We start from the raw sequence: 27,239 nt of genomic DNA on the forward strand, positions 1-27,239 counted from the left end.
TTGTTTGACATCATCTAACACAACAATATATAGACAATAGAATTACATATTTAACTGTCTTGGTATAAAAATTGTATCACTTGATATACTCAGCATCTATTTAGTGTTACTTTAATTTTATCTTCTATTAACTGTGCAACCACAAAACTCTAGGAATTATTTTGAGCATCAAATGACAATAAAACAAAATTCCAATTTATTTATTTATTTATTTTTGCTTCAGCTTCCAATAATTAGATTCATTCTACATGTATTGCGCAGAAGCATGTAAAAATTTACCAAACATGAGAGAATATTTATCATGTAAGAATTTGTGAATTCTAAGTAAAATTATTGTTCATTCTTTCATTTTTTAAGTGTGCATTCTTTTAATGCAAACTATTTCCTCTAGAGCAAGATTTTAAATTTACAATTACCCATTTTTTGAATTAAAAGTTATAATTTAATGTGATTCTTTAATAAGAAAATGTTTTTTGTGTTGTAATTAACGACATTTGTGTTTCACAGCCCATCATTGAAATTGCCTGCTTAGGTGTATGAAGACACAAGCCCATCCACTTGACAGATGGGTAATTGTACAGAGAACTATGACTTGCACTATCTTTCAAAATTTATTAAATATACCACAACCATAGAATGGAATTCAAATTTGCACTGCTGTGAAATTGCATCTCTTTGTGCACCTAAACTAATTACTGCACGCTTTTTAATTATTGTTATTTTACTATTATTATTGTTACTATTATATTTTCGGTTATGAATTCTTAGTGTTTATTTATTGAATAATACAACTAGACGCTACATCCTTACGAATCAGTCACAAAAATAAAATAAATGTCTACAATTTCAATGGTCATTCTCATAATTGTATATTATGTATATGTATATATATATATATATATATATATAAAATAGTCTAAATTCATCGTTATTGAGTTGTCGAATACTATACATGGAACACAAAACTCAACACACTGTTTTCATTAGATAATTTTTAGAGTGGCTTTTTCATGTATGCCAATTTTTCATACATACCAAAACCCAACATACCAATTTCATATAGAATAATTTGGTTGTAATTCAAACAATTTTTTTTCTCAGCATAGGGTGTATTTTCAAAATCGTATCAGAAGCGTGTACTAGTACACATACATATATACATACACACCCTTAGTTTATTATCACTCTAATTTTGTTCGACTGACTGAAACTGCAAGTTGTGAGTGGACAATCTTCAGAGTGAAGCCTCACCGTATTCATGCAACTCATACGAGCAGCGGGCGTATTCATATACATCATCGATGCATACACACACATACGCCGTATACAAGTTGAGGGGAACAAGAACGAATGAAATGCACGGCGACGGGGACCTACGATTGTTGGAACATTCATCCGCGGATGGACTCAAACCACTGGCCCAAAACCGAGACGGAGAAGCTTGGGCACCATCTCCCGCCTGAAACCAAGACTGAGGAATACGAAGAATTCCGTTTTGTATCGAATGTTCGATTGTCTCGTTGCCGTCGTCCCAACAATTGTAGAGCTTGCGCATCGCAGTAGTTTAGCTCTGGAAAGACTCTCTGTAGTTTGCGCTTGCTTGGTTTTAGGGTTTCTGTTCTGTTTGTCAGGTTTCGTTTTGTGAAGTTTTTCATTATTTTGTTTTTTTTCTTCTTTTTTCTGGATTCGCGACAATTCATGTCGGGTTCTCCAAGCTGGTTGAAGAGCTTGTGCACCTTGCGATGGTCGTAGCTGACGAGGACGAGGAGGGCGGTGTGACATGGAGGCTCCTGGGGGAGAGCCCGACGACGATGTGAGGATACGAGCCAGCGGGAGATGTTCCTTTGTAGTCTTTGTTGAAAAGGGGCCTGGGAATTGGTGATTGTTGCGTTTTGTACGTGTTAGTGGAGGGTAGGATTAGGGCTTTGGGGTTCAGGCGAGAGTGTAGGTGAGGGTGGGGAGGTGGTGGAGAGTGGTTGCTGAGGAAATTGGGGTTCCGTGTTCAGGACTTCGATTGGGAGGCAGCGGTGGCAGAGATCGACGACGTTTGTTTGAAGAGTCAGAGAATTATCGCTCCCGCGAGTGCGATTGTCACGGCGAATGCAAGTGCTCTTGCAAGTGACATAGATTACACCACTGCCTCAACATGGATTTACCCTGGTGCAATTTGATTCTATGCTTAATTGTTTGTGCATGTTAATTACTTTGGTTTGTTTTGTTTTGTTTTTTTGGTTTTATTTATTTATTTATTTGTTTTTGTTTTGTTTTGTTTTGTTTTTTTTTTGTTTTTTTTTTTGTGAGAGAGTGTGTGTGTGTGTATGTGTGTGTGTTTGCATTGCCTCGGTTGAAGCTTTAGGTCTGAATTGTATCTTGTCACGTGTTTTTATTTTTTATTTTTTATTTTTATTTTCAGCCAATATACCATACCGCGAGTATCAATTCAACATTACAAAGACCGCACTTTTTTCCAACACCCTTGTTTCTCTGCCAACTGGACTTGGCAAAACTCTCATCGCTGCGGTCGTCATGTACAATTACTTTCGGTGGTTTCCAACTGGTATTACTTTTCTCACCCCTATAGTTTATGTGTTATGATTGGCTCTTGACTATTACACCTTGATTAAAAGTCTTTGTTAATTGAAGTTCTATTTGGTGTTTTGGATGATGGGTGTAGCAATTGTGGTTAAAAGAACGATAGATATGATTTCCTCGGTTCTGATTTTGCTACGATTGGCTATCGTCTGCAAGGGAGTACCTCTTTTGTTTGTTACATACTGACAAACATCTGGTTAGTTTGAGGACTGTGCTCTATTTAATGTGGGCTGCGTTGCAATGTCTGGACGGGTGAGGAACATTAATATTGAACACTGTAGATTTTAGTTAGGCAGCTAAAAGTCCTATGTCAGAGTTAGATGCTCATTCTCGCTTCGCTCATTCTCAATTCAATTTGTAGGAAAGATTGTCTTCACAGCACCATCCCGACCTTTGGTGATGCAGCAGATCGAAGCCTGTCATAACATCATGGGTATTCCGCAAGTACATTCTCTATTCTCTTTTCCAACATCAATTTTGAGAGTTTTCGTATTGAATTCTGCTATTCCGATTTGTTGTTGACACCTTGGTAACCTTTTTTCAAAAGTAGTAGGTCAATTAATTTTTCTGATCTTGATTCGGAAACAGATACTCCAGCCTCAGCTTTTGCTTAGGCAGATATGGTTTGGTTCGTTGTTTTGCAGGAGATGGCCATTGATATGACAGGGCAGATGAGTCCGCCACAAAGAGCAGAAGAGTGGCGGAGCAGGAGGGTTTTCTATGTGACTCCACAATGTTTAGAGAAAGATATACAATCAGGTGCTGCCACCCTGACATCAAAGCGCTTATGTATATGGTTCTTACTTAATGAGCAAGCTAGTTTTCTTAGCGTTTGTTGATACTTCAAGATTAACAATCGAAGATTTTAGTTTTGAACGATGCGCTCGGTACTCACCTAAAACCAGTGACGTTCTGGGTGGGTAGGTACTTGTCCAGTAAACGATATAGTGTGCTTGGTTGTGGACGAAGCTCACCGAGCAACTGGCAACTTTTCTTACTGCGTTGTCACCCGTGAGGTTTGCTTTTTCATTCAAAGCATCGTTAACCACCATATGAATATCATTGGCTTATCAGATTGTTTATCCTTTTGATTTTGTATGTTTCTAAATTTCTTGTTAGAGACGCTTTCAGTGAATTGAAGATCGCAGAAACCACTATTTACTAGTCATGTAAACTTATATCATGCTCCATCCGGCTATTTCAATGCAGCTTTTGGCTCGGAATATAAAGTTCAGGATATTGGCTTTGACTGCTACGCCAGGCTGTAAGTTTTGAAATCCAATGTTTACCTCGAAATGCTTTAACTCTATGGAAAACATAATCAGATATCTTTATCAATGATTCGCTTGGATTTTGCAGCTAAACAAGTTACCATTCAGGCAGTCGTGGATAACCTTCTTATGTCATGTTTGGAGTACCGAGATGAGAATGATCCTGATGTCAGCCAGTATACACATAATAGGAAACTGGAACTTATTCAGGTACAGAAGAGATCAAATTGCTGTGGGTGTTTATATATTGGCAAAGTTATTGCATCTCCTTTTTAATGGAAGCTGGCGATATACATAAGTTCGTTGAAGGTTGAGTTTCTTATGGGTCACTTATCATTGATTTCAATTAATCCACTATAGATGGGATTATTATAGCCTTTGGGAAAGGATTTAGCCACTTTTGTCAACATTGAAGCTCTTCAACTGTTGACCTGACTTGGGACCGTTGTGTGGGATTGTTGATCTTGTCAGATCACTTATGAAGCCACTTGGTTTTTGCTTTGATTTACTCAGACATCTCAGTTTTTTTGTGCTTAGGTTAAAATGAACGCCGAGACCAACAAAATCAAGGATATTTACTTGGAGATTTTAAAGCCTGTTGTTGACAAGCTTTATCACTTGGGAGTTTTTTATAGCAGGGAGTTTGCAAGGGTACGTTCTGATTCTTACCAGTGCTTGTTTATTTTTTATCTGTACCGATATCTGATTTCTCTTTTACTCTTGTATTTATTCAAGCGTATTAGGTTTGCAGAGGCTTTTCCTGAGTGTTTCCTTGTACCTCTTGGAGAGAATTCTGATTGCAATGTCGTGAATAGTTGTGTACGTTTCTTTCAATTTTTGTCGGTTCCTCTGGGTTTTCTCACTAGGTTGAAATTCTTATTGCATTCGAATGTTACGACGTGACTGCATGCAGCTTTCGCCATTTGAATTTATCACAGCAAGGGATAAGTTTCGTCAAGCACCTCCTCAATCGTTGCAGCAGCACCAGTATCGGGAGGTAGAATCTTTTTTTAGTATGGCAATAACCCTCTATCACATCTACAAGCTTCTGCACAGTCATGGTGTTCGACCAGCTCTAGAAATGCTTCAGACTAAGATGCAGGAAGGGTAAGCAGAAACGCTGTTCATTTTCTTCTTAGGTAGGAGCTTTGTTCAAATTCCACGTCTGGTACTTTAGTGATGTGTTCTGTAATCTACATTCTTGCAGGTAGCAACCATTGTATTTTTATTCACGTAACAGTTTTAACATGTGAGATGGCTGTGTTTCTATTCAGCACCATTCTTGTCCCATTTCTTAATATATATAAAATTTCTCGTCTTCTCAGGACACTGCGGTTATTAGCAAGAAATAGTAGGCTACAAGAAATCAAGAATCTGATGCAGGAGAGTGTTGGTCATGGAGCTCCTAGCCCCAAGCTGGTCAAGTTGGAGGCAATCATTCTTCAGCATTTTCGTAAAGATCCATCCTTATTAATATTTTGATATGTCAATGCCTCAGCCCGGTTTGCTTTGTCAAAATTGATTATTTTGGCCTTTTCAACAATTCAGCAAGAGGTAAAACGTTAGTATCATTGACTCACTACTCCTAATCATCGTGGATGAGTAATGCGCCTGACCTCAATGATTGATAAACTGTGGTGATAGGTGACCATGATCCGCTGACAACCCGAGTGATCATATTTACCAACTTTCGTGAAAGTGTCAAGTACATCTCTTAATCTTTCAAATTATCAGCAGTTGGTCTTTGTTTACATTGTTGAAAATGTTTCAACATTTATTTGAAGCTGGCTCTCGTTAAGCTGCGTGTACTCAACTCCAAGAGCCTTGTGCGCGCAGGGATATCCTTGAAGCTCTGCTGAAAGTTGGGCATATTGTGAAAGCAATGGAGTTTATCGGACAGAGTTCAGGTTTATGTCGCTAACTGAACCTAACATTGCTTCATTCTCTTTCATCGAACAGCAATTAGTAATCAGGGTGTTTAAACACCGGATTTGCTTAAATGACGTTTGCTCTTGAATCTGCTCGTTCAATCCTCTCCATTTAACATATCCTGTTTGAATAGCTGCGTAATGCTACTTATTTATTTATTTATTTATTATTGTTTTAATTTACTCCCCCCCTTTTCCAAATTAAAAAAATTAAGAATAAATAATAAAATTGAGACAACTAGCTCTGATATTTGAAGTTATTGGAGGCTTACGCATGGGACATGTTTATCCAGGTAAAGCATCAAAAGGACAAACTCAGAAGATGCAGCAGGCTGTCCTGCAGGTAACGAAACTCGGTCTTAATAAGCGACATTTTTATCCTCTTTTTGTTACTGGCGAAATGGTAAATTGTATTTGTCACTCTATCTGAAGCGGGGTCATTTTCTGTGTTGGAACTCGCAGAAATTTAGATCAGGTGGCTTTAATACAATCGTGGCAACATCCATAGCTGAGGAAGGGTTAGATATCATGGAAGTGGATCTAGTTATTTGTTTTGACGCGAATATATCTCCTCTACGCATGATTCAGCGAATGGGTCGCACAGGAAGGAAGCGAGATGGAAGAGTGGATATCCTTATTAATACGTACTGTTTTGAATAGACTCTTCTACTATGTAGCTTTTTGAGTTATTTTGTGTTTGATTTTCTCTTATTGACTTTAATTTAGAAATTTCTATCATGCATAATTAGTGTATGCTCTGACGTGCTGATCGCTGTCACTTAGTTTGACCTTGACAAACGACAGCACTTGTGTTAGCGAGTGAAGGGGCAGAGGTACAAGGCTATCTTAAGAAACAGGCGAAGAACAAAGCCCTTGGAAAACACATGCAGCATGGAGGTGTTAATAGCTTCAGCTTTCACCCCAGTCCTAGAATGGTATTGTTTCCATCTCGGCGTTTGAACACAGCTTTTGGTTTTGGAGCGAGGGTGAATGCCAAAAGTTTACCTATTGCAGTTATTCCATGCAGCATGGATAGTTGAATGCCAGGCGATCTACTCTCGATGTCTATCATCCATGATAAACTCACCCTATACCGAAAACAAATGTCTGCAAATGATCAAATTTCTGCTCGACGTTCTAGATGAGCGTGTAATTTTTTCTTAATACAAACAAGAATGAATAATGGTTCTTGAACTATCTCCCTCACCTTATATTTGAGACTGATTAACAGAAACCTGCCATGAATCTAAAGGACTATTGTATCCGAGGGAAAAAACCATTATTAATGTTTCATTATGTAGGTACATAACTTTTGGCACATCTGGCTTTGAAAATCCTGTGGATAGACGATTCTTAGAGAATGCATTAAAACATTGCATCTTTGTCTCACTAGAATTCATCAGATGCTTGTTCTCTCCCAATTTTTTAAGTTATGCGAAGTTCTTATATAGTTGTGTACAGGTTCCCCACATGGTGAAACCACAAGTTGAAATGACGGAGATGAAGATCGAGCAGTATGTGCCTCGTGGTAAAAACAAGTCTGTGGAAGGCGTTGCTGTTCCTGACTCAGAAGGAGACGAGCTTACTGAAGAAGAACAAGCATTGTTGCGGAAATATGCATTACCTCCGGGCGCAGAACCGTGGAGACCGTCTCTTATTGCTTTCCCTAAATACCAACTCCTTCCAACCCCTGTACATGCTGTGAAACATTCCACTCGGACTGTAAGCATGTTCATTGATGTTCTTCGAAGTCTTCAAGAGCCTGGTTTTCTTGGTAGTGCTAAGGACAGTCTTCCCAGTCAGCTCGGGGTCAGTATCTTCCTCCTTTCTACTGCTAATTTCGTCTGTTTACTATTCTCAAACATGCTTTTATGTTCTGTTCTCATACCTTGTATTTTTTTTCCACAGTTTGCATCTTTGAGTATTGCTCAGCAAAACCTAGACACAGGCGCAGCCATACCTACAGGTATAATTTGCACCTCAGAGAAGGCCCCTTGTGCTACCTTTCATGTTGAATACATAGCTCAAATACTGGGTATGGCCTCTATCTGTTTTAATAAGTTAATCTACTTCATGCAGGTTCTGCTGTAGTCAATTCTCCTGTGAAAACCTTTGAGGACAATTTGGATGAAGATGAACCAGTTGATCAAGAAATGCCCTTCAACGAGGCTATTTATATTGAAGATCCTAACCTTAGAGGACCTCAAGCGTTTCCTAATGAGCTCAAATCGTCACAACACGAGAATGTGATTTGTAATGATATTTTGAATGCAACTGGACGCGTAACCTTTCTTGAAGAGAATACACCGAGAAATGATTCTTCTCCGATCAAGGACACTATGAGGAAATGTTCAACAGTGCTACCGGTTACAATACACTCGCATCAGTTCCTTTTCAACACTTCAATAGTCTATAAAAACTCAGCAGGCGAGCTTGAGATTGCATCACCTCCGGAATGGCGACCGAGAGAAGTCACGAACGTTCCGGATGACCAGCTGACAACCCTGGGCTCGTCTCCTCAGCGTGAGGCTCCCCAAGACGATGATGAGTTCTTCATAGCGGGTACACCCGAGGACAAACTCCCGAGAGCAGCAACTTTAATGGCAGGATCTTATTCAGTCGCTGTGAAAGAAGTGACTGCAGCGGATAGTTTCATCTCTCCTGCACCGGTTCCATCCCTAGCGCATGTGTCCACATTATCTCCGATTTTAGAGACCCCGGATTTAAAGAAACATGAAACTACTCCGCCCTATAGATCAAGGCTTCGGCCTCCTCTTCCTCCTAGTCTACGTCGTGAAATTGCCTCAACTTCCAAGCGAATATGTGAGACCTCCGGTGATCTTCCTCGTATGCTGGAGTCGGTTTCAAGGGCGGTTATAACTAACAGTGACGTTGTTGAAGTTGAAAACAAAGCTCACTTGAGCCTTGACACTTACGTAGCGTCTCAATCTCCAGCAAAACCCAAAGCTCTGAACTTTGATGACATTGCAGTTGGCCATAATGGGATGCCAGAATTAGACAAGATCAATGCTTTTCATTCCAGGGAGAAAGTTCAAACTCAGCTGCCACAATATCTGCAGAAGTCACCAACTGTTCAATTTCAATCTCTGCAGAAGTCATTACCTATTCAACATCAAGCTCAGCAGAGGTCACCACCTGTTCAGCCTCAATCTCAGCAGAAGTTATCTCCTGTTCAGTCTCTTATGCAGCCTCAATCTCAGCAGAAGTCACCACCTATTCAGTCTCTTATTCAGCCTCAAACTAGAGATCAGAAGACACCGCAAACCCCACCTATCCTGTTGCATGAGACGAGTCCACGCAATCCACAAACTGCCCGTGATGTGCACATCTTGAGCTTGAGCAAAGGGACTCCATCCACGGGGCAGAATCGGTCACGGAAATTCAAGCGCTTGAAGAAAGCACGTGATTTGGTGCGCACCACTCAACTAGATCAAATGAACAAGAAAATGCGCGGAAGCTCTAAACAAGTTGAGCATAAGCAAGTTGCGACGAAAAAGCATACACGCTTAGGTGGTAATCTGCTTTCTAAATTTCTGTATTTTTGTCTTTTAAGGTCATGTGATTTTTTTGTTATACTGGGATATGAACCTCCGTCTTTGTGTATTCATTCTAAAATGGTATTTTCTTTGGTTTCGTCAATTGACATCTACTGAGGTGTACTAACATAAATTTAATATCTTTAGGAGCCTAAGCAATTCCGATCTTATCAAGGAGTTATGAACCTATGATTATGGCTTCTGAGTTGAAGGTTTGAACTGCTGCAGGAAAAGTGCAACGAAGATTTGCAGTCCATCCTTTCATTGATGAAGAAGCAGAGTACGTTCCCCATACACTTGTCGTTATTGAACACTATTTCGCGTTGATATGCAGACTTCATGCTCTACTAGCTTGCTATGGTGAAACTGAAAGTATAATGAGGTGTGCATTTTCTGACACCGTCCAATTTCCCTGTATTATAGGGAATCATCGGACGAGGCGGTCTCAACTGACGACTCAGATACTGAAAGTGGGGAAGAAGAATCACAAGATAGCTTCATTGATACTTCCAACTCTCAGCATCTTCACTCTGGCTCAATCGACATGATGGCAGTTTATCGGTACTGCGTTCTAGTCAAACCTATGTTGTGTCTTACTTCGTGGCGTTTGCTATAAACGGTTGCTAATATAATTGAATGTGCGATTCCTATTTGCACTTCCAGTTGTCTTGTTGATCAGTTCGAAAGACCTTGTTATCCAAGATAAACGGGATGAACTCGTACTATTCTATATTGTGCATTATCAGTAATGGTTATCGGGCCTTGAAATTGATCTGGACTAATGAGTTCTTTAAGTGAATGGGGTAGTAACCTTTTGTGTGTGGATATACTCAATTCAATTTCATCTGCGATTCCGTTTGTTGGATAAAGTCATGAATGTGTTTGCTTGTGCAGACGATCCTTGCTGACTCAATCACCTGTGGGTGGAGGCTATCTTGAGGTTACCACACCAACTGCAAACACCTCTATTACCTTGGTCTCTTCTGACACTGGAGAAACACTTTCAAGGCGTAGCAATGAGCCTCCCTCAGTTTCGAGGATTTCATATTCTGCACCAATCCCTCTGGGGTGCTCTAAGCGGAATGGTAATTCTGTCCCAAGTCGCCCGTTCAAGTGTCCTGCAGATGGTAAAGAGAATGTTCCTCCGAACAGTGTAGATGCAACGCCAGTAACATGTGCAATTTTAGACGGTGAAGATGCAGATGACGGAAGGAAATCCTCGGAATCAAGGAAACGGAAACTGAGCTTCCATCTGCAAGAAGAAGACGATGTGTTTGCTGGGTTGGATCTCGATGCACTAGAGGAGGAAGCCACTTGTCAGGCTCGTCTCCGATCAACTCAAGGCGTCTGTTCGTCTGCCGTTATGCCATCATTTGATCTGGGTTTCGAAGATTGATTTTGGTGCTCCTTGCATCTTTTTTTCCCAATTATTTGCGGATTGTTTATCACTGCTGGTTTGAAAAATGAGGACCAGTACGCATGTTCAAATCATTAAGCCAGATCATTCGAGATATGGAGCTCAGTATGTAGGTGAGCAGCAGGTCACTTAGGTTCTGGGGGGCTCCTCAAAATCGACTCATTATCAGGTACCGCTTGCCATTTTAAACCCATCTTTTTATTGGTTCATTATATGTTCATTAACCTATCCTTCTGCGATGGGAGTCTAATAATATTCGACTTCGAATAAGGAGACAGTGTGGAGAACCTTCATGTTCTGTACGGTATGAAGCTAAGAAATTATGTGCAACTTATCGATTTCCTTTCTTGGCAGGTTTAGCAACGGGTCGTTTCAACAAATTGGTGAGCGGGTATAAGTGTAGCTTTTGGTATGGCTATTCATCTTTCTCCCATATTACGATATTAGATGTTTCATATGTTCAGTGGAAGCACAGTCCGACGATGGTGGAGGGCTATGATTCTTTTATTCAAGTTGAGAAAAAAGTCTACTCTTCTTATGTACAACTAAAACACAAATTCCAGATCCATTTTCCAAAGGGGGCACCTTAGAAGGTCAAGTAGTGCAGCATCAAGTACACGCTAATTTAACGTTAAATTAGTTAACCTGTTTTAGGAGTTTCCAACTTATACTAATACAATCAATTTTTGAACATTTTAGTTCAGTTGAACAGTACTGATAGGATTTGTTTATTCGCATGGTTTCATAAATTGAGTTCACACAATCAGGACACATTCGTAATTAACTGAGCATATAAATAAGCTTTACTATATCATACAGTCACTCTGCTTATTGTATACTAAAAAATTGCAAACATTTTTTACATTATGAAGTGATTCTATCTATATATATATATATATATATATATATCCGTACAGTTATGAAGAGAGACAATGCTGAGCAAGACAGCAGAGGAATGCAAAAAACATATAAGAGAAAAACACCATACAAGAATAGGAACAAATGGGACAAAAACCATGCAGGCCAGCAGAGAGAGGAGAAAGAGCATGATTCATGATCGATTCCTTTACTTCAGGACCCAGTCAGGTCAAGCTTGCTCAACATCACACTCCAACCGTTGTCTTCCACTTGTGAAGCACCATGCTGTGCAAACTGCTGTGGTTCTGACAGCAATTGCCTGTGCTATTCTTCTATCATTACATAAGTGCACAATGGGATGACTGATTCCCCATATTTTCAATGAAACCACACGAAACCATCTTAGTCAGTTGCGAACGATCTTAGTCAATTCTCCAACGAAACTTCCAAGAGGAAGATTCACTCGATTGCAAAATTCTCTCAAGTAAAATACCCAACCAGTCCTAATACCAGTGTAAGCAGCAGCCACGCTTCGTTGGAAAGGAGGAAGTTGCAATTTCCTCCTCTTTCTTTTGGCAAATGCGGCGGTGTATGGCAATGCGAGGGGTGTTTGCGAGGTTGGGTTCACATCAGATTTTCTTTGGACCAACTAATTAACTTTACCTTTGAGCTGCGTGTTATCATCCAATGGAAACTTAGGTTGCAATCTTGCACATGCAAATACTAAGCTCTCAGGAATTGCTTTTTCAGTGTATTCTTCTGTTGGTACAAGATTTTCAGTGAAGGGATTGTGTGTAAACTCTGTTTGGAAAATATTGAGTCGATCTTCCCAGGATGGTTTTGTTGTAATTGCCACAATAATATCAAGACTCTTCACACTAAATGGTTGAAGTACCACCAGGCAAGCTAGTTCGTTTCTCTTTGAGGCCTGCCTTTTGAAGAAAACTGGAGTATATGGAAACACAGTTACTGCATCATCTTCTGAAATTACCGACACAAAGAGTATTGCTGGATATTGGGAAAAGATCGTTGTCAGTTTTTTTCAGTTTTTCCATTATCCCCCGACGTGCATGAAATCATCGTCATCGTGCTTTTATCACGTTGCGTACTCCAAGCCAAGAGCAACTGCCGTTGCTACATGGATTCTGTCTTTTCTTTCTGCAACACGAGGGGGGTTGGCTCTTTTTCCTATCAAATCATGAAGAAAGCTATTTTTATCTGTTCTATTTCACACGTTCCGGGTAAGTCAAGAGCAACGGTTAAATGGTTTGAGCGGATGGATGCAAGTACATGAGCATCTAAAATGCTATCTACTTAGTTACAGGGGCAAATCATGGAACATCTTATCACATATTGGATCATATATCTAGCTTGGTTGGCTATTGTATCCTAGTTTGGATCGTAAATAACCAAATAATGAGGTGGAGTTTAGGTGTTTTGTAGAATGATAATTCCATGCTTAGATCTTGCATTCTTTTTTTTGCCATCCACATGATATTACATCCATTCAAAAGTATGGTACTGTAAATTTGGTTGTTTCATGATTTAATTAAGTCTTGAATACTTTATGAGAAAGTTCTACCACATTCATTTATTCTAGCTTAGATGCCTTGATGGATCTTCTTGTCATTCTATGTATACTTCTAAGTATATCCATGTATACTTTTAAGCCAATCCATGTAAACTTTTTAGTGTTTGTGCTTGGTTGAAGCCTTCAAGTTGTGAATCTAGTTGGGTTCACATTGCTTCATATGACTCATATTTCTAGACTTCATTTGAACACCCGCGCGATGTGCTAATATACGACTCAGAAGCAATTGGTGCTTATTTAGGGTCTCGCTTCGCTCCATTTCTGCCAGGAAATTTTCTCCTAAGGACTTAGATATCTGGAAATCCTTTCCGGTTTTGTCTGAGTTATCCACATTTGTGAGTATTGTGAAGCCGGTAAGAATGGGCTTATTCTGATACAAGCTTCAGAATAAGCGCTCTGCAATATGAAGGAGGTCGAAGAAAAGCCAGAAATCACAGCATGTGTATCGTGGCCTGCTGCAAACGATTTTTAAAAATTTAAGAATGCTGAATACCATCCGTGCTGATGTATAATACACTTCATTTCAGTAGTTTTGATTTTATAAGGTTGCCTCAGCGCCGTCTACGTCTGCGGGTTCAGGATCTGTTCTACCATCAGTGTCTTTTGAGGCATACTGCACCCTTTGTCGGAAGTTCGGTTCCCACGATGAAACGTCCATGAGGTGGAACGGTTTTTCTTTCCGTCTGCATGGTCTGAATTGGTGGAAGTCTTCTATCCACCATCTTGCTGTGTACATATCGTATAATCCTAGTCTTTGACCATCTGTGGATTTAATGCAAATCATACCATTTCCTGCCGACGATTCAAATGGTTTGTTTGCATGCTTTTCTGTGAAGAATAAATGATGATAAACACATGGTGGTGTCTCGCTGATCCATAAAAACCTGCCTGTTGGTACAGGATTTTCAGTGATTGGATTGTGTGTAAACTCTATTTGGAAAATAATAAGTCGATCAGCCCAATATGGTTTTCTTGTGATTGCAACAACAATCTCAGGGCTCTTCACACCAAATGGTTGAAGTACCACCGGGCAAGCTAGTTCCTTCTCTGTGTAGCCAGCCGGAGTGAACGGAAATACAATTGCTACATTATCTTCTGGAACCACCGACACAAAGAATATTGCAGGATTTTCGGAAAGATCGACGCAAGTTTTATCATTTTTTCGTGGAACTCTATACTTTCGATCTTCGTTATCCATAACTTCCTTGATATTTCCGAGTGCAAGAGCTCCAAAGCAGACTGCCATCCACTCTTCATTTGCAAGACTTGTTACCATTGCAAGACTTGTTCGACCAACATCATCCGGCATAGTCTTCGCAGGACATGGAATTGGACGAGTATAGGACCATCTACCCTGTTCTTTGGACTTGTACACACAACACACAAGCTGGTTCTCCTGGTACTCATCGAATTTCCTTTCTTGTTTACACCCCATAACAACAACAACGTAGTGACGAGTCGGAGGAGGAGTGATCTCCGGGACTCGTCCAAAACACTCGAAGTACAACCTCCACAACCTTTGAAATGGTCCTTCCATGATTTCTTCACCTACTACTGGAACTTGCACAGTGTCCGACGAATGAACAGACAAGCTTTGTTGCGAGGATGGATGAAGTGCAACTCCAGCACCCAGTTCTTTCAACTCATGATCCAAATTCGCTTGCCGACTGGTTCTTCTTCCCATGGCTGCGGCGTTTCCAGGTATACTCATTTTCCTCAACAGTTGTTTCTCTAATATCGTACCTCTTCTGGAAGCTCGCTGCACAACTGCCTCAACACCTACATCTAAGTGTCTAGCAAGAGGCGCATCTAGCTTCTCTTCAGAAGGTTCTGGCGGCGGTGGCGACGGCGACGGCGGCAGCGGCGGAGGCTCCAATTCCGCAAAACCTACAAATCTGATGCACGCAGCTTTGGCATTCAATGACATGGTTCTCACAAACGGCGGCAAATACATGAACTCCTGAGTGACTGGGTTGCAAATCAACAAAGAGCTTTGCCCCCCCAGATAGGAACCTCGTGACCAGTCCTTGGGTTTGATTGGAACTGATCTACCTCCAAGCACAAGCGGGCACCGGCTAGTAAGTGGCGATGGTTCACCGTCATGGTCGAGAACGCCGGTCCACACCATTCCTCCGTCGCAGACAAGCAAACCTGCGTCGCCGCCGATGACGCTGTGGATGCCAAGGGGGAGGAACTGCAAGCTTGGCATAGTGAACCAGCATCCAGGCGTGCGCTTGCGATTGTGCAGAGGAGGGAAGTAGGCGAGCACTTGGAAAAGGCCAGACTGGGTGTCGACGAGGGCGGGGGAGAAGCTGTGGTACTGTCGCGTGACGGGGTTGCGGAGCTGGCTGGGATTCCAGTGCTGCAGTGCATCTCCGTGCAGGCTGTCTACGGAGAGTGCGACGCCGCGGTCCAGTCGGCGCCACGCTCGATCCAGCAACTCCGGGGGGCCTTGTGTGAAGATGAAGCCAAGCTGATGGGGTGTGTATTGCTTCCAATGTCCTCCGCCTTCTCCTTCTTCTTCTTCCGATTTTCTCTCGAAAAAATCGTACTCGCTCCATGGCTGCCGCTCCACTGCCGTTTCCTCTTGCTTCCCTGCTTCCCCGACTTTTTCTTCAGCCATGATCTTCGAATAGTTTGTGTGTGTGTGTGTGTGTGTGTTTGTTTGAGAGAGAGATGAGGGGTTTTCAGACGAGTTTAAAAAACTTGAATGGTGTAAGATATTGTGAAGTAGTCATTATGGTTTGTTGATTTCGCAGGAGATTTATCACTTTCACCTGTTACATGGAATTTGTGTGAGAAAAATGTGATGGATGTCTGTGTGTATGAAAAAGAATTATCTGACGTATGTGATGATTCTAATGATGCATGATGTTGAATGTTCAAGGTGAAAACACATGCAGTCAGAGTTTTTCGTGTAGTGATTTTTATATGAAATTTGTGCTTGAAAAAATTGCTTCATTGATTTTTTTTATTTTTTGGCTTGATGTACATGCAACCAAATTAAATGAAATGTTGAATTTCGTGCAATCAACAATCAATAAATAAATATATAAAACGGTTCAAACCCTTAGGTATTGAAAAGTTGTGACCATTCCAAAACATTGCAAAGACAAAAGAATATTTTGTACTTAAAAAATTTCAAGTGTGCAAATTGCAATTTACATGATACTTCATCATTTTGATCTGCAGTAATGATTACTCATTAATTTTTTAGATCTTAAAAATTAAAGGATATATACAAGAGAGTATACTTATCTCGAACTGAATATTTCTCACGTTTTCTTGATCATAAGCAGTCTCTTCAAAAGCAAATTTAATTTTGAAGTGGCTATCTCATCGGCACACATTTCTGTATACAGTTGCTACCTGGCAAATTATATAGGACTAGTACCCCATTGATGAGATATTTTGTGCACCATCGATTAAATTGGAACATATTTACCAGAAGTTATGTTATGTTGCTCAAAACAGGACAACATGTGCACATGCATGAATGGTCTCATTTGGAATAGCATGATGAAGTGGGCTCTAAATGCTGCGTTGTTACGAAAACAACTTGCGCATTACTGAGTAAAAAATAACACTCATATTTAACTAGTATATTAGTGGTATGTACATGAACGTCTTGGCCATCCCCAAATGACGTTGCACGATGAGTTCTATACAAGAAAATTACATCGCCATTTTCAATGAGGGGTTGAGGGATAGCATGAGCGCTGGTTGAGAGTGATCGTTAGTGTCCCCCAACCACGAACGCAGAATTATTCATTGTCCCATGCGTTGATCCGAGCCAGTGCCTTTCAACTGGAGGGATGATAAAGCATATATGTACCTGTACAATTGTTCACTAGCTCAATGAAAATTGTTCATGGAGAGTCCCTCGCATGGAGACGGCCTTTACAACGCCATAGGTTGTTCTTCGAGGTGATCATCATGAGCTTGCCCCAAACTGAACAAGGAACATGATGAGAACTGCTTCTTGCATAATCTGGACATGCTTGTTTACCAAATTCCAATCATACGATCTCCTCCTTCCTGTGCACTTGCTCGGAACATACTTGGAGTGTTGAAAGCCATGGCTACTTCGCCTGAGGCAGAGACTGCAACCAGTCCTCCCATATTCTCTGGCAGCTTCTCATGGACTACTTTGTACACAGCCTTGCCAAGGGGAAGATCCTTGTATTCCATTATGGCTGCAACTTCTTTTGCAACTGTGTGTTTGATGAATTCTTCCCCTCGCCCTGTTCCTGACACTCCGCAGAGGTGATTTGCGTACGTTCCCGCTCCAATTATGGGCGTATCACCTGTGTCACAAGGCTTTAGAAAGTCAAATAGTGCTTCGACACAAGAAGTGGCTTAAACAGTGGGAACATTGCGGACAAAATTCAGAGTTGATGCCGTCATTAATGCATTTGAAGATTCAAATGAAAAAGGAATACATAAAAAGAAGTTACAAAGAATTGCTTACCGATTCGCCCAGACATTTTATTCACAAGGCCGCCTGTGGACGTAGCTGCCGCACAGTTCCCGAAAGAATCCACTGCAGTGCAACCTACGGTTTCAAATTCTGCCTTACAAGCCTGATAAAGAGCACCTTTTTTCCTATGCACATGACCACAGTCAAAACGACCGTTTGTCTTAGCATACTCATGTTCCCTGTGCACAACAGGCTCATGATCAGGGTGGACGATGCCATTTTCGTTGTTACAGGAGAACTTATCGCCCCTACTATTAATTAAACCTGGTGTGTAATCGCAAAGGTCCAACTGCACAATCATCACCCGCGAAAACTAATATGAGCATCAATAGCAATAAATCAATTTGTTAGTATGTTCGCTTCATCTGGCTCTACAGAATATTTACAGATCAGATGTTCTGCTCTAATCCGACGTTGCATCAAATAATTTTCATTACGCCAGAGCAATCACAATTTCATTTCAATTCTATCCAGAAGTTTTTCACCTCGATAGAATTTGTTTTCTTTGCCATCTCCAGCTTCTGTCTGTTCTCCTCCGTGATGAAGGTTTCTGTGTCTGCCATCTCAACTCCCTGAAAGGCAGAGCAAGGTTAGAAAATCAACTTTCGCAGTAGTAATGAAGTCTTTTATTTCTCTGCCATTCAATAACGAGAACTGGTGGATGATGAAGTAAACATTGGTTACTGAAAATTGATCCTACGTTAAATAAAGGGTATTATGAAAATAAAATAAAACAAAATAAGGCTCGAAATAGGACTGCTGTTTCGAAATAGTTAAAGATATGTTCACAAGAATCTCAACAACTTCAACATCTGCTAAACCAAACAATTCAAGCAGCTTTTACTTGAGCAATCTAAGCACAAGAGTGTTGTTATGACCTGCTGTCTCGCAAACTCTTCTGCTCCGTTGAAGGCAAGGTAGACATGAGGAGAATTGTCCATCACTAGGCGAGCTAGCGAGACTGGATGAACTACAGTGGAAAGACCAGAAACAGCACCACAATCTTTTGTTCTCCCGTCCATGATACTCGCTTCCATCTCTACGGTGCCCTGATTTGTCAGCACAGACCCTTTGCCAGCGTTGAACAGCGTGTTCTCTTCCAATGCTCTCACCTACTCACAGGTGTTAATATTACTGTACTTAGCTTGAAAAACATTTCAATCGTTACTCTTCACCATCCCGCAAATCTTTCAATATGTTGCAAGCGGCAACAGGCTACAATCACATCCCTCAATACAAACGTTCCAATTAAGAAAACTGCTATGACAAAGATAACAAATAAGGAAACAAAATTATGGCGCTTCACAAGTTTAACTGGTCACCAGCCTATCTGCGGGGGAGTGCAGCAAGAGAAACATAGCAGCAACATTTGCGAGAGTTCCTCAATACATAACAATTTGTTGTCTGCGCTCCACTGAACATAATAATCCCGCTTCAACTAACTTTGACTTTCAATGAGCTGTCGAGAAAAACTGGTCAACGACTTCCAGTAGATACATCACGCAACTGAAATTGCAATTATGAAATTATGACAGAGAATGTTAGAGGATGCCACTCACCACAAGCTCTACGGCTTCTACAGCAGTGAGGTTATTTTTTAGCGCAGCAATGCCTATTGCTAAAATCTCGTATAAAGCGACTTCAGTTCGCTTCTTCCAATCGGCAGTCATCTTTTCTTTCGCAATCATCCCTGCTCCACCGTGAAAAGCAACCGCCCAAGCTCCCATGGTCGAACTTTTGATGAAAAAAAAGCCGACACGGAGGAGTCAAAGCAGATCACGAAGATCCACAGAGCAGGCCTTCAAGGTAGATGCTGCCTACAATAGCTTGAGCTCAACCGATTCAGCGAAATCAAAACGATATTCTTCTTGAATATGTGTTGCGTACCAGCAACGGATCACAAGATGATACTTCTTTTAAAGGCAGATGCATGACATTTTGTTATTTACAACAACTCCAGGCCTGCGAAGGTAGGAGCAGGACATTACACCTGAGTTCTTGCAAGAACACTGGCCACGACCGTCACTATTTCCTGGTAGCCACAACAAGAATCGTACGTAAAAATCCTCTGACAGCAACAAAATTACTACAATCTCAGATCGTCGTCTCTGAAACACCAAAACTCAGACTCGGCGAAGGGAGTGAGATGCAGTCACGAGAAGGACCAAACGCAGGAGCAACTGGCCGGTTGGTTCACCAAGCTGTGAAGCACTAGTAGTGAGAGTATAACGGCAAGCCAGGAGAATCTTAGAATCAGTGTCCACCTTTAAGAAGCGGTCCGTGCTGAAGCAGATGCAATGAAATGCTGTAATGGTTCACAGCCAACGGCGCGTGGACATAATGGCGTTGCTGCTGCTGCGCAGTGAGAGTCAGCGTGAAGGTAACCACGAATGACCCGACAATGTAGTAGAAAAGGAGGATGCAAAATACGAGAGGAGAAGGATCGATGAGAAGCTGATTCAATGAGGCAATGGCAAGCGGCTTAATATGCTTGGAAACCAACCAGGCCGCAGCTATGGAGAGTTCGGCAAATCCCCCGGGAACAGGTTGAAGACGATGAGGGAAAGTAAGAATTCTTCAAATCGGTGAGAATATCGAGGAAGTTCTGATTTTTTCTCTCCACTGCCCGTCGCTCTCCACTGCCCGCCGCAGAGGCCGTGTCAGACGATGCCATTCATCTCTTCTACCTTATATTCATTCATCCCGAAATTCGAGTGGATGGAGGTCCATCCTTATTATAGAATTGTTTTAAGATCTCTCCATGATGTGAGTGTATGCTTTATCCTTCTCTCTACTTAACGTCCAAAATACTTTACACTGTGTCACGCCCTAAACCAACCCATAGACCTTGTCAGAAGCCACCCTTGTACCAACCCAAAAAAAAACCATACTTCTTACAGAAAGATTCCAAATCCATTCCAAGTCCACCAATGATTGACAAATTTTACAAGGATGAAGTTGGTGGTTTAGTGTGATAGAGGTGGTGGTTTAGTATGTTTTTATGGATGCTTATGGCTGAGTCTATGTATTAGTTCAGGGGCTCAAAGTGTAATGCTCTTTGAAATTTTATATTAATTAAACCACCATGTCTTTTGTAATTTTTTTCTTTTGGGGCACATCAAAACCGTATTTCTCCACCATTTTTTTTTTTTCCAACCCTCCTTAGATAGCTGAAAAACCTTAAGTTTTTGATTTAAGAAATTTCATCATTATTATGTGTGAATTTAGAGTAGGTTTAGGTGAAAGTTTTGATGTTCATTATGAGGTAAAATATTTCAAGTAGTGAACTTAGTCAAATCAATAGAAAGCTTCTTGTATTGATTTCTCTTAACCATTTTTTTAAGCTACATCTACTTCAAATTCCAACACCAGTTACATCCACCATTAGCTGCAAGATCATGAACCTCTAATAAATCCATGGATAGTCTCAAAATTGATCAAGTAGAACATCATGATTGACTTCCTTCACAAATGTTAAAACACTCAGCTTAACACACTGTCACAAACAACTTTGTCAATTATAAAACACTTTGGTCATAAGATCTGTTTTATACAATACTAAATATATGTTACTGTAGCATTTGGTGGATTGGATTTATTAGAGTCTGTAAAAGAATTGGACAACAGTTATACATGTACCCTGTACTGCTGATTATGTTTCTTATGATAATTAGGGCAAGCATAGAATTTGTATTCACATTCCTCAGGACTGGTTTAAGGCATCATTACACAGTAAATTATTACACCAAAACAGAAGCTGTTAATATTAAAATAAAAAATAAAAATAATATCTGCTGAACTGCAGCATTGATGAATCATGTTGATGGAATGTAAGCAACTATTCTCAACATTCCAACAGAATTTGCAGTTCTTTTTTTCTCAATGAATCAGGAACCATGAGCTTTCAAGTTTGCCATATTCTTTTATGAAAATGGCCCCTCCACTTAGACCCTTCAAAAGAAAAAGACTGATTTCTTGGATTTTTATTTTTATTTATTTTTAATTATATTTCATTATATAAAAGGAGGTAAGTTTATTGCACAAAACAAGGAAAAGATGTTTGCCAAAGGCAATGTCTACTTGGCTAAACTATACCATTCAAAAGGGCCAGCATCTATACCATATTTTGTGCCAATTCATAGGAATATAATCAAGCATCCATTTTCAAGCTTCAAGACTCAACTCTGCCAGATATCTCAGAATTCTGTTTGATTCTGCAAATGGTATCCATGGGACACACTCCCACAAATGAATCAAAGGTGGAAATTGGCTCAAGCCCATGGTCTCAAACACTATTTGGTTGCATGCAAACCTTTCTCACTCTCTTCATCCCCCAAACAATCCCTTCTTCTTCTTCTTCTTCTTCTTCTACATCTCACTGTTCTTTGCCTTCACCAATTTGGCAATGGTTCTTGCAAAATATTCGTGACCCATTCTAGTGAATTCCAGAACCATAGTTGAATGTTCTCATTTCCTGGCTGGCACCCAAATGAATAACATTCTTAGTTGGAGGAACCATGTAGTCAACAATTTGCCTCTAAGCCAACACCTTGCACCAGGAATCTCTCAATGGCCACTCAAAGAATCCCATGTGTGGGATCCTTCCCCTTTCTCATGAGATGCTTCTGCCCCCCTCCAATTACTATTCAATTTGGCCTTGTTTGTGAGGCATGATCCACCTAATTTATCTTGTGCCACGCTTCTATGTACTGTGAGCACATGTATGTATGCATATAAAGAACTACTTTCCAAGTCCCTTCTTTCCATTGTGAGTAGGTGAGCATTGGTTAGCTAGGATTTTGTTTAGTGAAAATGACACCATAAGAAATGACATGTGAAATTCTTTGGTGTGAACAAGCAGTTGTATGATGATTTTATATGTTAGTTTTGCTGCTTGTGCATGCAACTCTAATTTGTAGAACAATAAGAAGCTCAGAATTTCTTCTTTTAGCCAGCAAGTAATTTTTTCCTCCCATGGTTATCTGCTTATGATACAAGTTTGAACTGATAAAACATTAGGTTTGGCTGCTGAGTCTGCAAATCAACTTAAAGAACCTAAATGCCAATGCTTGTGGTTTCAATTGTAATTGTTGTTTTCTTCAACTTTGAATTTGACCTTCCAATCTTGAGCAAATTTCCCAGTGGTGCTGGTTTCTACATTTCTATCATCCCATGATGAGTCTTCTTCCAAAGGTAGCAAGCTTGTTGGTGCATAAATGTCAACATTACACTTCAACATGTTGTTCACAGAACTGTTACTTACAGAACTGCTCTTGAATATTTGACATGGAAGCTTGCCATTTTCTTGCATATTTATCAAATGTCAATCATCAATAAATTTTATTTGAGGGAAATGATAGTAGCACTTCTTTCAATGTTTAATCTTGAGCTACACTGTGGAACATGGTTTGTATCAATTTTACAAGACTTGAAGTACATGGCCTTCATGCAAGCAGCATAGTCCAGAGTGTGCTCCTGGATTAGCCCATAACATTTGAACTTAGCCATTTTTTCATGTTCCTCCTTAGACTCTTCCTTCATGGAAATCACAAAAGGCACCAGGAACATGATGGAATCCACCATTGGAATTGGGAGGGATGCATTCTTTATACAAAAAAAGCTCAAAATTGAAGTCAAAACAATCACCTCTGGTTGACCAGCTCCTAGCAAGCCTGATCAACCAACTCAGAAATCTTGATGAAGTTTTATAAAGTTTCGAAACAACCTCCTCTTAGTTAACTAATGTCATACAGGTTGGTTGCCATAGCACTTGAAGAGAATCTCAGTCCCCAGCTTTCATATTTCTCATATAGAAACTATGTAATAGAAATGATTGCTGACGTAAATCTTGAATGAAAGAACATACCTAGACTGGTTTTACTAAATAGACCCATCCATGATGAAGAATGTGGTAATCATGATACAAGTCTCAAATGCATTTTGGTAAGAGAGATTCCACAATCTTGATGAGTTGTATCTTAGGTTTGTTTCTCAACAAGTTGCATCTTAGGTTTTCTTTGTACAAGGTGAGGAGAGCATCCACATGCAAAAATGAAGACATAGATGATGCAAAGATGTGCTAAGAAACTCAGGTGTTGACCTTTGCCTATCCAAAGGTATATATATATATATATATATAGAGGGGAATGTTAAATAGACCTACGCTTTTAGTAAATCAATCCATCTATTTAATTATTTTTCATTTTACAATGGTTGGAATGGATGGGTCTATTTAACATTCTCTCTTATATATATATATATATATATATATATTGAAAGAAAAGTAAAGTTTAAATCTTTGCTAGCCTTGTCCATTGTTGCAAAGAGTGCCCAAAGAGGCTCATCAAACCACAGAGGCAAGAGCTTGCAAGAAGAAGGCTCATTAGGACTTTGTACCTGAGATGCCGACAATGGGTGCCTGCTTTTAACAAGGAGAAGCAAAGAAGTAGGATTGAATTTTATTGACAATAAACATATTACTAAATGTCTAATCTTCTATGAGAATTATACAATATAATTGAAAAAATATCATAAAAAAGATCAAATAATTAAATATTTATATATAGATAACATCAAAAATAATAAGAATTATGAAAATAATGTACTATGTACAAAATAAAATAAAAAGTGACACATTGCAACCATTATATGAACTATATTAAAACTATCACCTATATAGAAAATGGCATAGTTAATCTACATGAAAAAAAATTTTAAATTTAAAAAATGATAATAATAAAGAAGATCCAATCTTTTAAAAACCAAAGCCAGCTTGTTGGATTGTTTGTATCACATATAATTACATTTATAAAGAACTTAAACAATCATTAATACTTTCCAGGTCTTTATAAAACTAAAAATATTTAGCATTCTAATAACATTTTTTCAGGAAACTTGATGACGACATCAAATAAACACAAGTTGATTTGACAAATTTTAGTTTCCAAGATATCTAGATGCTTCCAACAGCACATTAGCACATGCACAAATAGGATTTTTAAAGAATAAAGAATACGGAACAAAGTGAAGGCTTTTGTCTCAAAAATGCTTCATTTTGTTAATTTTATCTAACTTATTCTAGAAGAATGAATATGATGGTTACTCTCTTGTCATCAAAAAACCACACATATGACCAAAATGTGTCACAATGCCATATGGAAGCTAACTTTTTGTGCACCATCAAATTGACTCACTAGTTATTTTAGGACAAAAGAATGCATGTAGAGTGCCAAAATTACAATTTTTAGGTAAAAATGTGCTTAGAAGATGTTAAATGAAGGAGAATAATATTAGTATAAAAGAAATGGAGTCTTAGTAAGTCTTAGAGGCAATTATCTTAGTTGGTTTAGTATTTATTATTTATTATTGAATATTGAGGAATATTTACTAAGGCCAATATTTATATTGGCCTTCTATCTATACACATGATTTATAAAAAGAAACTATAAATATTAATTAGTAGTTAAAAGAAGCATGAGAAAGAACCTCATGTCTTTTTAGTTAGATATATAGAAAATAAGATTTTTATAGATTTAAATTGATTTTATTACTATAAAAATAATTAAGATAGGAAATTATATTCTTAAATTGATATTAATATTATAAAACCATTATAGGAATTTTAGAATTTATTTAGAATTTATTTATATATATTTTAGGAAGTTTTAGAGTAATTTCTAAGACTTTGGTAAAAATGAGTTTTACCACCTTGGGAGCCATTATGAAGAAATGAAGCAAGATTCGATGGCCACACAAGGTTCTTTGACTAGTAGGATATTTTTAAATACCATGGTGAAGTCAAAAATGCAAAAAAATGAGTTTTACTAGTAGAAAATAGGAGGACCAGCAGTTAGTTTAATCCTTCTAAGAAGGGAGGTGTACAAATACCATATGGGTTGTAGCACCTTGGGTATAGGTAGGAAGATAATACTAAGGCCTCAAGGACTCATCGGACAAGGAATATACACTACTTGTGAGCCTTGGTGAGGTTCGAACTCCTGATCTCTTAAGCAAGTTACCCTTGAGGTAAAATTCTTTACTTAACTTTTCATTCATTTACTTGTTATTTTTCAAACCTTCATAATTTATTCATAGAAACTCGGATTTACATGTTTTTTAAACCATTGAAAAGATAAAAAAATTAAATTTCTAAAAATATATTTTTTACTTTTATTTTTTTATTTTTTATTGGATGAAAACTCAGTGAATAGACTATGACTAGTTTTGTAATGTATAATTGCTTGATTGCACTTGTTCCACTTATTTTGTGTTTTTCTTCTTTTGTTCTTGTTCTTACTACTTTCACTTCATACCACCCATTATAAGCAACTCTTAATTGAAGCCATCTTGTAATTGAGTTAAGAAATGAATTTTACACTCATACTTTTCAGCCACTTGATATCATACCTAGTTGGCTTTCTTGAAAGGATTTCACAAAGTTTTGCTTCTCAAAGTACCAACTTTGTAGCCTCTGCACCAGTTTTTGAGGCTTTTAGATACTTGCTGCCAACTTCAATTTACAGAAGTACTTCTTTTGGCTTTTAGAAGTTTTTTTTTTTTTTTTTTTTTTTTTTTTGCTATACATATAGAGTTAAATCTCTATTGTAGGTAAGATAAGGTACATATCCCTGACAAAGTCTAGTTAGGATAGTGAATTATGAATTAGAGTTACTTAAATAATTACTATTTGGATAAATTAACTTCTATTCTCATTTGCTTCCTCTCCATATTGTCAGAACATGGTTTGTACATTAAATCTGTTGAAATTGATTGATAAGATGTGTTGCCTGAAGAGATCTATGTTTTATGATTTTTATTATTTTAAACCATGAATTCCTCTCCTAATTTACTAATTGTAGCCACATCCTATAGTAGACTTGTTTAAGCCTCCAAAAAATCCCATTGAATGCCACATCATTTCTCTCAATCCACAGAACCTATATAAATATTTTTCTGAGCAGTAGCCATAGGTGGTTGGCTTTTTTGAACCATTTTGGAATTTTTTTACTTATTCTTCATCTTCAAATATTTACCATAATTTCATGATGCCAAGTCAGCTAAAAAAAAGTCTTGCCTCCTTTCTTACTTGCTCCGCATTTCAAGTATTTGCTCATTTAAACATAAATTTGGATGGAAGTATATCTCTCAACTTTTGTTCTATGATGTTCTTATGATATAACACAACTAATAGATGAAAGAGTGTAAAAATTATTATAATATAGGAGATCTTGGTTTAAAGTATTAGAGCATATTACTTTAGAGATATAGTTAATAGTCAAAAGAATAGTAAAATCAAAAAGTATCAATATTGCCTTTTATAAATGGCCTTCTACTTACTTTGTTGGACCATAAATAAGAAAAAATAAAATAGATTAGAAAAATAAAGAATATGAGCATTTATAGAAAGAAGTTAAGAGTTGATTTTAACAAAAATTAACTCAAAATAGACAAATTTGATACCCTAGGAGGGCCGGTTATCAACTTGGGTCGAAATCAGACCTTGAGATACAAAACCAAGCATCTATAGTAATGACTTTGTAAGAGTT

At 38.8% G+C, this 27,239-nt stretch overlaps 2 protein-coding genes across 9 annotated transcripts; one reads left to right on the forward strand and one right to left on the reverse strand.

The window, feature by feature from the left end:
* Window positions 1-1,506: 1,506 nt before the first annotated feature.
* LOC112273298 (DEAD-box ATP-dependent RNA helicase FANCM) lies at window positions 1,507-11,458 on the forward strand. Of its 5 annotated transcripts, none has more exons than XM_024501902.3 (23): window positions 1,507-1,813; window positions 2,007-2,160; window positions 2,414-2,557; window positions 2,954-3,036; window positions 3,237-3,351; window positions 3,517-3,608; window positions 3,802-3,856; window positions 3,952-4,073; window positions 4,401-4,514; window positions 4,777-4,970; window positions 5,189-5,316; window positions 5,508-5,568; window positions 5,700-5,770; window positions 6,085-6,134; window positions 6,254-6,419; window positions 6,599-6,726; window positions 7,253-7,600; window positions 7,700-7,757; window positions 7,871-9,325; window positions 9,577-9,628; window positions 9,772-9,909; window positions 10,243-10,934; window positions 11,120-11,458. In XM_024501902.3, the coding sequence occupies exons 1-22, from the start codon at window positions 1,781-1,783 to the stop codon at window positions 10,742-10,744; spliced, it is 4,263 nt and encodes a 1,420-aa protein (XP_024357670.1). In that variant the 5' UTR covers window positions 1,507-1,780; the 3' UTR covers window positions 10,745-10,934; window positions 11,120-11,458. The 5 variants fall into 5 exon arrangements, with proteins under 5 accessions (XP_024357670.1, XP_024357673.1, XP_024357671.1 ...); XM_024501905.3 differs by having other exon boundaries at window positions 7,871-9,322; window positions 9,496-9,628; XM_024501903.3 differs by having other exon boundaries at window positions 7,871-9,322.
* Window positions 11,459-16,703: 5,245 nt separating this feature from the next.
* Window positions 16,704-20,248, reverse strand: LOC112273300 (isoaspartyl peptidase/L-asparaginase). 4 transcript variants are annotated; one of them, XM_090244981.1, is made up of 6 exons: window positions 19,959-20,248; window positions 19,254-19,726; window positions 18,573-18,806; window positions 18,180-18,266; window positions 17,686-17,983; window positions 16,704-17,521 (listed from the first exon to the last, which is right to left on the reverse strand). In XM_090244981.1, exons 2-6 carry the CDS (start codon window positions 19,419-19,421, stop codon window positions 17,220-17,222), a joined length of 1,089 nt encoding a protein of 362 aa, XP_090101107.1. In that variant the 5' UTR covers window positions 19,422-19,726; window positions 19,959-20,248; the 3' UTR covers window positions 16,704-17,219. The 4 variants fall into 4 exon arrangements, with proteins under 4 accessions (XP_090101107.1, XP_024357674.1, XP_024357677.1 ...); XM_024501909.3 differs by having other exon boundaries at window positions 16,740-17,521; window positions 19,254-19,511; window positions 19,959-20,229; XM_090244982.1 differs by having other exon boundaries at window positions 16,740-17,521; window positions 19,254-19,656; window positions 19,959-20,137.
* Window positions 20,249-27,239: the final 6,991 nt, after the last annotated feature.

The sequence above is a fragment of the Physcomitrium patens genome, chromosome 20 (assembly GCF_059467195.1).
Source record: "Physcomitrium patens ecotype Gransden chromosome 20, ASM5946719v1, whole genome shotgun sequence".
Lineage (NCBI taxonomy): Eukaryota > Viridiplantae > Streptophyta > Bryopsida > Funariales > Funariaceae > Physcomitrium > Physcomitrium patens.